The sequence below is a fragment of the Chrysoperla carnea genome, chromosome 4 (genome assembly GCF_905475395.1).
Source record: "Chrysoperla carnea chromosome 4, inChrCarn1.1, whole genome shotgun sequence".
Classification (NCBI taxonomy): Eukaryota; Metazoa; Arthropoda; class Insecta; order Neuroptera; family Chrysopidae; genus Chrysoperla; species Chrysoperla carnea.
In genome coordinates, this window is record NC_058340.1 from 2,152,928 (window position 1) to 2,163,975 (window position 11,048).

General features: G+C 28.6%; 2 protein-coding genes across 3 annotated transcripts in view; one reads left to right on the plus strand and one right to left on the minus strand.

Moving 5' to 3' along the window:
• The window catches only part of LOC123299222 (angiogenic factor with G patch and FHA domains 1), a 33,625-nt gene that overhangs the window by 4,892 nt on the left and 17,685 nt on the right, over positions 1 to 11,048 (minus strand). The window lies entirely within an intron of this gene.
• LOC123299225 (pathogenesis-related protein 5-like) lies at positions 5,694 to 9,491 on the plus strand. The gene is made up of 3 exons (XM_044881528.1): positions 5,694 to 5,879; positions 6,781 to 6,999; positions 9,094 to 9,491. The coding sequence occupies exons 1-3, from the start codon at positions 5,712 to 5,714 to the stop codon at positions 9,427 to 9,429; spliced, it is 723 nt and encodes a 240-aa protein (XP_044737463.1). The 5' UTR covers positions 5,694 to 5,711; the 3' UTR covers positions 9,430 to 9,491.

The window sequence follows — 11,048 nt, forward strand, 5'->3', positions numbered from 1 at the left end:
AAATTTTAGCCCGATACATAATCTCAAATTTGATTTTTTTCTGAAAAATTTCGTAAGTGCGTACAGTTCAGGCAAATCTTCGGATTTTAACTTTTTTTTGTTTAAATTTCAGGCTTTTTTATGTACTTTCATGTGCGAACAATTTTTTTTTTGAAAATCTGATTATGGGGCGAAACATTACAAAACAAAAATGGATAAAACTCGAATAAATACCGATTTGCATAGGGATGCTTAGAGTATTGACGCTTTTACAATGAGTTGCTCGTTTCGTAGTTGAGTAGCCTGGTTAGTCGCTATATAACTAGGTGATTAGAGTAACTCACCTTATCACCAATCACGTGATTAATATGTTGCGCTATAATTTTAACCCAACACAAAAAATTACATATTTTATGGTTTGATAAATTAGCATTGCGACGATTCGTTACATCACTTTGTAAAAGAATCAAACTTACGTTAAAAGCATTTTATCAGACATCATAATATATAGATTTTAATAACAAATTCTTTATTGACACAGACAATAAAAATGAATAGCAGTTGGTGACTACTGGTTTTTGGAGTCAATAAAATTGTTTTTAACTTTTATTTAATGAATAAATGACATTAAATAAAAACTTGTTTTTTAAAATCATAACCCATTTATAATACTTTGTTTTTAACGTTTCAAATCAATAATTAAGTATTAATTTTTAGGTACTACCAAAATGTGATTCAATGATTTGATTTAATACTTAGAAACTCTGAGAAATGATCATCTGGTGACCCATAAGCGAAACTTAGACAAACTACAAAGCAGAAAGTACATAGATAGATACTTTAATAATTAACTTACGAAAGAAGAACAATTTTCGATTCTTCGACGGATCATTTAAGGTCCCTAGAATTTTTATGCTATTTTAAATAGTAATATGTCGTTATAACTTCCCATTTCCCAAGGATAATCTTTTTCTTGTGGTGAAATGGGAATTTTCTTATGTAGATTTCCGAAAATTTTTGATTGTGCTTAATTTTTAAAATGAATTTTTTATTTTATATTTTTTTGTTAATTTCTAAAAAAAATGGTACGTGTCGCACATAAACTCAGGGCTCTGTCTTTTTCGGATACGGAACCCTAAGCTCCCACTTGAAACATATCTAAGAACACTTTCCATTTAATTACCTTTTTCCTTAAAGCCCTTTTCAAACTGAGCCGACTTTGAAGATAATCGCCAATTTTTTCCTTTTAGTACGGAACCCTAAATTTGTCCTTGAAACATATCTAAGAACACTCTCCATTAAACTACCTTTCATATAAAACAGAAAAAATCAAAATCGGTTCATCCGTTTAGGCGCTGCGATGCCACAGACAGACATACAGACACACACATAGCGGTCAAACTAATAACCTCCCCCTTTTTATAGATCGAGGGGTAAACAAAAAATGAGTACTTCAAATGATAAAAAATTTATTGTCGAAAGCTCCATCGTGTTGTTTTTCGTTGGGTATTCAAAAATGCAAGAAAAGATTTCAAATAACTATCCTGAGGGTCAACATTTCATAAAATATTCGTGAAATATTCGAAATATTTTCGGTTGAAAGTTTTACTATCTTTAAGGAGAAGGAGACTTACCCTTTTGACAAGAAACTAATATTTGGAAGAATCATATATTCCGAATCATTAAAAAAAAAGAAAGGTATTCTTCATTTAGTTTCCATAAAATATTAAATTAAATATTACATTTAAATGAATTATTTTTAATTCAGGGGAGGGACTATTGTGTATTGTGTATTCACTCTAGTATATATGTGCATTCATTCCTAGTATATATGTGAGACAGTCGTGTAAGAGGAACAGTAACTGTTAGCTGTGTAGATACGTTTAGCATGGGTAATAAGTCAAAAATTTTGACTGGACTACCGTGATAGAACCACCTTAATTAAAACCTTTAGGAGATTGTACTGGTAATTTTCCCATTTAATACACCGGATGAGGAAGAATGTTTGAGGAAAATTTACTTTTCAAAACGTATATTTTCCTTGAATATGCTAGCTATTCAGTGATATCAATTTGTTAAATAGTAAGGAAAATATAGTTAATAAATTTTCCCATTATAAATATTTTATAGGATAACTGATAATATTTATTTGTTGAAGGTATTAGTTTTGATAAGAATTTAATAACAACTGTTAACAAAGTATGATAGATGTGACCTCTAGAGACCGGTAATTTTCCGATTTAAAATACAGGACATATTTTAAAAAATTATCATATAATAATACACCTATTATTTTGAGGAAAATGAAAATATGTGCAATATTTAGTTTTTTTTTTTATGGAAGTTTTATGGGGACGTTTACAAGGTCAAACAGAAATCAGTTCTATTAAAGGGAGGCAGATTCTAATTCTTTGCCGAAAAAAATGTGTATACAGGTTACAAAGTTTCAGTTCCGTTCAGAAAACGCTCAAAATAATAGTTCAAATTTTTATTCTTTATCAAATCGTAAAAAAAATCAAACCGTAAAATCAGATGTCGAAAATGGAGTTCTAGGAAAATTGTCAATTGTCAACAGATAAGAATCTGTAAAACAGTTTGTGCTTCGGCCACCAACATGGCATATTTTGCTTAAATTTTGGGAAGTTAGAATTTTTGATGTTGAATTATTCAAAAATAGCCAACAGGCCACTATTTATCGATAAATTAGCCGCCATTAAATTTTGTCTACCGAGTGCATTTCCGATATGTAAAAGACGTATCTGACCAATCAAAAAATAACTTAAAAATAAAAGTTGCAGAATTTGATATTTAATTGATAGAGGACATTATGTTCTGACTTCAGATTGAACCAAATTCTCAGGGTGGCCTTAATAGTCAATTTAGATCTTAAAAGGAAAGTGATAGAATAACACTTTAAATTAGAGAGTTGATAATCCACTTTAAAAAAAAAAAAAGTAAAATATTTTATTTTAAACATTTTTTCGAAAATAATTAAATTTCGGAGAAATACGACTTCATGTATTTAATCGAAAGAAAACACGCTAGCTACAGCTGACATTGCACACTCGTTATAATTTTTTAAATTGTTTAGTAAAAATTACATTCAATAGTTTTCAAGAATTCTTATTTCTGAATGACATTGAAAAAATTTTCATTCATGTTCTTAAAAAAAAACCCAGGATACTTGATAATAAATTTAAAAAACGATTAAAAATATTGATGCTACGAAAAAAATATAGATGTTCATAAAATCACCTAATTAGTCCATTTCCGGTTGTCCGTCCGTCTGTGGGCACGATAACTCAAAAACTAAAAAAGATATCAAGCTGAAATTTTTAACGTAAAAAGTTTGAGTACCTATAAACAAATTTTGATCTTTTAAACCAAACATTGTTGTCATGCTTGTACATCCTTAATATACAAGAAAAAAAGTTGAGATAAAGAAAAGTGATTCGGTTGACATGTTTTCTATTTTTAATTTATTAATTTGTTTCCGGTTAAAGCTTTATCAAACGTTTGTGGCATCCTGTTTATTATTTCATTCAAATCATTCAATTAATTCATAATTAATATTTTTATTAATTTTTCCTAGTTTTTGAAAGTTATCTACAACTAACTTAATTTTCTGTAATGAATAATCTTCTTTGTTTCAGATATTGAAATAAACAAGAAATTGACATTTCAATATCAGGGTCATTGGAAGTTATGCAAGTTTAAATCTTCCTTCATCTTCTACCGTTTTTAGCTTTACACATACGACTTACATATTACACGTGTTTTAATTAATCTGACAATATTTACTTATAGTAGCTATTTATACAAATTACACCTGAATCGATATACTTACAAATTTTTGAAAAACAAATAACAAATTTATTAAATAATTAGAATAATTTTTATCCACTTAGCCTTCAATGTAAATAGAAATAATTTTAGTCAAATAATATGCATTTGTAACAAAATATTGAACAAGTTGTTAACTTGTTTTTTATTACATAATAAGCAAACAGTATATAAACCTTTCAATGTTAACTTTATATTCTGAAGATGATCAAATTGATCGAATACATGCACAACAATTAATTTTTCTTTTGAAAAATTTAAAAAAAAAACAAGTGAAAACAAACAATTGACTGAATTAATTGTTGAAATATCATGTATAGACAGTGTTGATGACGCAATCGTTTGTTTTTTTGACGTCATGTAAATAACAAAAGATATCCACTTTTAAATAGCCACACACACATAACTGATATTCCTATATTAATACATACTATAAAATTTGCACCTAATTAACGCCCTCGTGGGTAAACAGTGATGTTTACAAAAAAAAATGTTTTAAACAAAAGGTCTTTATTTTTGTATAAGGAACATTTTTTACATTTAAATTTTTGTTCTATCTCTAACGGTTTACAAAATGGGTCCTACGGATCCAAGACCCAATTGATCTATATTGCTCATTTACGAACTCGACTTCACTTTTTACGTCCTCAGCACGCTATACAAATTTCAACTTGATATCTCTTTTCGTTTTTGAGTTATCGTGTTGGCAGACAGACGGACAGACGGACAGAGAACCGGAAATGGACTAATTAAGTAATTATGGTAATTTACATTTAAAAAATATTATTTATGCAACAACTTTTCTTTCTTTTACAATTTCCCATGCAACAAATTTAATTAATTGTTATTTTTCAATAAATTAATTTGACATTTGCTATAAAATTTACATGTAAACAATTGAAAATTTGACATAACAGCCACCTTTTACGCCAAAATTATACACTACAAGCGCTGGCGTCGAATTTGATTGTTCCTACCATGACTATGCATCCAACGGGTATGAAATATTAGAATTTTTTTAAATTTGATCGAGTATTTTATGGCAATTTGTGTGACTTATGATACCAATCATTTACGCGCTATCGCTGACAGCACAGTATAATTTATAGTGGAAAACATAATATTATTACTATAGCAAGTTTTTTTCTGTCTTACCCTTGTCTTCCTTATTCCTTTATTAAATTCCATGCTTCACCCCTCATTTCAAGCTTATTATGTCTAAGTTTGACGAACAATATATTCACGGTCTAAAAATGTACCGCTTAGGAAACAAGACAAATAATTTGAACAAAAAAATATAAATTTAAATAATTAGTTTATTAGGCAAGCATGTTAATTTTTACAGATGGTCTCCTAATACTCTAGACATATAATTACTATTTTTAAATACATGTTCTCCTAATATTAATTTAAGAATTTTTGACTTTTTTTACTACTTTTCTACGAAATTTGTTGTTTGTTATTTTTAGCCACGGAATTACTCACGGGTCAAGCTAGTGCAATTAATTGATTTTTATTTATGATTTTCAGGGCTTATAGCATCAATATGAGTCAAATTTTTATCGTTTGGTAAGAAATTTTTACTAAACCGTTTCAGTAAATAATCAAACAGCATTGTTTAATTTAAGTTTGAAGTACTGTCATTCTAAATGGTTAATTTTTACCTCTTTATAGAGATTGATATATATTAAAAGGCAATAGGAAAAAGCAAAATTTGCGTTTTTTTTAAAAACTTTAAAAAAGGGTTTTTATTAATTGCATGGATATCTTAACCAGAAAAACCACATTAAAAACATAAACTTCCTTGTTCAAAATTATTTTGTAGATATAAAACCAGAAACGTTATTCTTTTCACATTCAGTTGTAGTTGTATAATCAAATAATCAAAGATGGGTGTGATCAAACTTTTAATTTTATATGGAGTTTTCTATACAGCTTATGGCCGTGAATTTCAATTACTTAACAAACACGGTAAAACTTTATGGATTGGAATTCAAGGTAATGCTGACAAACCAGCTCTAGAAGGCGGTGGTGTCGTGTTGCGTGCTGGACAACGGGTGAGATAATTAATTTAAACAGTATTAATTAAAATAAATCCTTCTATTTTTCACGCATATTAATAATTTTCTATTTCTATTAAAAGTATCCTAACTTTAAACTTAAATTACCCAAGTTGTATATGAGATATATTTGTTTTTATTTGAAACCTTATTTCATGACCATCACTTTAATAAAAAAACAAGTGAAAACAAACAATTGACTGAGTTAATTGTTGAAATGCCATGTATAGTCAGTGTTGATTTCTTTATCACATTACATATACAAACATGTGACACATACATAACTGATAATCAAGTATAGTACATATTATAAAATTTCCGCCTAATTGGCGCCCTCACGGGTAAACAGTGATGTTTACGAAAAAATGTTTCAAACAAAAGTTGTTTAATTTTTGATAAGGAACATTTTTTACATTTAAACTTTTGTTCTACCTCTAACGGTTAACAAGATGGGTCATATGGACTCAAGACCCAATTAACCTATGATGCTCATTTACGAACTTGACTTCACTTTTTACGTCCTGAGTACGCTGTAAAAATTTCAGCTTGATATCTTTTTTCGTTTTTGAGTTATCGTGTCCACAGACGGACGGAGAACCGGAAATGGACTAATTAGGTGATTTTATGAACACCTATAACAAAATTTTTTTCCTAGCATCATTATTTTTAAGCGTTACAAACTTGGGACTAAACTTAATATACTTTGTATATTTCATATATACATGGTATAATAAATTAATGATATCTTATTAAGGTAGTACGAACACCAACGCAATTTTCGGGTAATACACGCTCAGGAGTATTAGTTACTACCAATAATGTTTTTGAACGTCTAACGAAAAATTTGTCTCATCTAATTTCATACTCAATGTATTTTTAATTAATAAATTTTTTTTAGCTATCAATACATAGTGCTGATGATTGGGCTGGACGTTTTTGGCCAAGAACTGGTTGTAAAAATAACAAATGTAGAACTGGTGATTGTGGTAAAGGTTTAAAATGTGGAGGAAATGGTGGTGCACCTCCTGCCAGTTTAGCTGAAATTACTTTAAAAGGCTGGGGTGGACTTGATTATTATGATATTTCGTTAGTCGATGGAGCAAATATTCCAATTTCTGTAAGTTAAAATCTATAATACTTCAAAATGTAACTCCTTAAAATTAATTGGTTCTTATTTTAAAGCCTCAAAACTGTAGGAGTAATTTTTATTAAACGGATTTAATTTAGCAACTTTATTCACAATAGATAGAAAACTTTTCGTTTTAAGGATGTATGAGCATGACAACAATGTTTGATTTAAAGGCTCAAAATTTGTTTGTAGGTAGTCTTTTACTCAAAGAATACGTGGTAAAAATTTCAGCTTAGGTATCCGTGCAAATTTTTAAGAAAAAAGTCATTAAAAATCGATATAAAATACATTGGCTCTTATGGAGGAATCTCAAAAAACGACATATTTTGGAAGTTTTTGATAATTTACATTTGGAATGAATGAAAACAAATTTTAAAAAAACTGTTTAATAGAAAGTAAAAATAATAGCAATGAATTAGAAAAGAAAAAAACTAAGTGTCACCGTCCATATAAGGGATGTAAGAGCAGGGTAGATTAAGGGTTGAAATTATTTTTATCTTATTTTCAACTTTGATGATGAATTTTGTTATAACTTCATGAATGTAGACGAAAAATAAGAATAAAATTTTTCGATATGTGTCTTGGTTTTCGAAATATCGAAAGCTAAATAATTAAACAAAATTTTCAATTTTCGATATTTTGAAAATTAAGCCAGATATCGAAAAATTTTATTCTTACTTTTCGTCTTATATCGTCAAGTTATAATATAAATTTATCATCAAAATTGAAAATATCTATTTATAAATTTGTGGCCCCACTACCATGCTCATACATCCTTAAGATTCAGCGGAGAATCAACAATTTTATTAGAATTTGATATCCCTAAAAGCTGGGCATAGGCATGTGTTCGCAGTCTGTCACATTTCACAAAGGGTCTTTAGCTCATGTAAAAACTTTTTATAAATTCTTATAAAATCTGACACAAAAAACTTACGTACTTTTGAATTTTGTTGCCAAATGTCATAAACGGAATCCTTGGAAATTAATATAAATCAACCGTCAAAATTTATTAGTTCCGATCAAATAGATAAAGTTTCTTTCCACAGGAATATATATACAGGGAGCTTTTTTAAGTTGACATATTGTTTAAAACTCGAAAAATAACTTTTGTCGATAAAAATGCTTCAAGCGAAAAATTTTGGTTGTGTACGCGCACATCTGATGCATACATTAAACTAGACGTAGGTTTTCAAGCTCAATGAAAAACTTCAAAACTGGTAATCGATAGATGAACACTTTAAATTAAAAAGTTGTTATCGATTAAAAATTAACATTTTTTGTTCGAAACATTTTTCCGCAAACCGTACGGTTTAGGCAAAAACAAATTGACAAGTTTCACCTAAATTGTTTTTTGGTATCAAAATTTTTAGAATTTTAGGCACTCAACGAAAAAAATTTTCTAATAAATTCAATAAAAGTGGTTATCAATTACTGCCTAAACTATTCGGTTTACAAAAAAATGTTTCAAACAAAATAAAAAGTTTCTAATTTAAAGCGTTCATTTAATGTATTGCCAGTAATGAATCAGAGTGAGCTTTTAATTGAACCTGAAAACTTAGATCGAATTCGATGCAGATATTATTCGATGTATGCCTTTGAAACTAACATTTGTCGTTTGAAGCATTTTCCTCGATTAAATTTATTTATCGAGTTTCAAGCATATGTCAACTTAAAAATATTAATAAGATATTATATTGAGCTCTGAAAGTTTAAATTTTAAGCCAAACAATTCAAAAATCTAATAAAACACAAAAAACAAGTGCGTTTAAATACATTCAAATTATTTCAAATACGTTTATCATACCTCAAATGGAGAATTAGGTCGGGCATTATTTACGATTGTGAAGGTTTTGTATTTATCGTAGCTTAATTGAAAATTAATAATTGAAACTGCCTTTCAATTCGAATGCTAAAAGGGCAAAATTTTATAATTTCTCAATTTACTGAAATATGGGTATTTTAAAGAAGCGCACTTAATAAGCTCTTGGTTTGACCTATTAATTTTTTATAAAGCTTTTCCTATTAATTTTTTATAAAGTAATTTAAATATCTATATATTGAAAATGATTTGTTTATCTACAGATGAAACCAATAGGAGGTCAAGGAGATAAGGGAAAATACAGTTGTAAAAGAGCAAAGTGCTCTCACAATTTCAACAAAAGTTGTCCAAAAGAATTGCGGCAAAAAGTCAATGGTCGTACCGTCGGTTGTAAATCTGCTTGTTTAGCATTCAATACTGATCAATATTGTTGCCGTGGTGCTCATGACAAACCAGAAACATGCAAATCCACTGATTGGCCACAAAATTATCCAAAATTCTTTAAGGATCGTTGTCCTGATGCTTACAGTTATGCTTACGATGATCATAAGAGTACATTTACTTGTAATGCTCCAACTTATTTAATAACTTTTGGTTAATTACATGGTGTTCATAAAATGTTTCATTACCAAAGATTTTACAACGATTAAGTTATATTGTAATTATATTTTTAATAATAAATCAGAAATTATTTCTATAAAATGACGAAAACTTTCATTATTTTCATTCAAATATCTTTTCCATTCAAATAAATCCTGTAAAAGATTCCAAACGAGTTTATGTGTAACTAGCAGTTAACCCAACCGCTTCGCTGGGCAACTGCAATTTTAAATACAAAGAATATTGCGTTATAAAATGTTACTTCATTTGCCATTACTTATCCCCGCTAATTTCGTTTTTGGTGCGGAGTCCTTATTTTTTTTAAATAAAATATAGCCACTGTTACTCGCTGATAATGTAGCTTTCTATATACAGCTATATTAATGAATCCAAAAACTTTTCTCATCCGCTTTATCATCGCAGAGTTAAATTTTCAAAAATCTTTTTTCAGGCTCATCTAGTGTCAAAAAAACTCACATGCAAATATTCATAGTCCCGTAAGTACCGCACGCTTTTGTTGCGTCAGTTAGAAAATAAAATTCTAAAACGAAAAGTCCTCTTCCATTTTTTTATCCGATGCACGGATAGTTAGCTATTAAGTAAATTGGGCAGCCAATTAAAAGCATTGTAACTAAAAATTAAGACCACTCGACTCTAACTGAGCATTCCTAATTATTACTTTTGAAAATAATAATTAGAATTCTCATTTGTAAATCTTATAAACCACATGAAATTTTAGTAACATAACATTATAGCAAAAGTGGATCTATATTTGCTATATAAAATTATTTACATGGGTTTTCCATATACAAAATTGCATCCCCTTTTTAACTTCTTAGGCGAATAATTTCCAAAAATTCATTCTTAGTGCACACTTATATCATTTAAAGAACGTGTATACAAAATTGCATGCTTTCTACACTACCGCCTATCACCAAAATGTCCTATGAAAGAAAATGCTCCACATCGACTCAGGAGCTTATTTACCACGCAGCAAAAAGTAAGGGTTCATGGATTTTTTGATGCGTCATCTCCTAGAATTATATCCACTTAAAATTGAATACAAAAATAACAACCCAATATTATCAGAGTTCATTTCCATGTTTTCTGAAGAAAAAGTTTTATGACGAGCGTAGCACCAAGGAATACAAAGAGATTGAGTGCGGGACAGGTTATCGTACTTAATTTCAAAAACAAAAATAAATAAATTAAGTTGTTTACTACATATTTTAATGGAGTGGCATGTCCTCACAAAAACTTTTATTGAATTTATCGTTATTATAAGTGATAATTAATTAAATAACAGGAAAAAATTATATTAATAATCAGTTAAACTTCATCATCTCTTACAAAAAAATATTCACGCAATAATGATGATACAATAATTATTTGAAAATTAAGACATCACAAAACAACCATTATTATCAAAATCTGATTTTTATACAAAATAATATTAATATCGAAGGAAATATTAGAAGTAAAATAAATGTAGATACAGTAGAGAAACTTTGTCTTTTCTCCGTCAACTTTTCGGAAAAGTTGAATTGATAGGAAACTTTGTAAAAAGTAGACAAATGAAATTTACAAAATTTAAAAAAAAAAACCCGACAAATTTTTC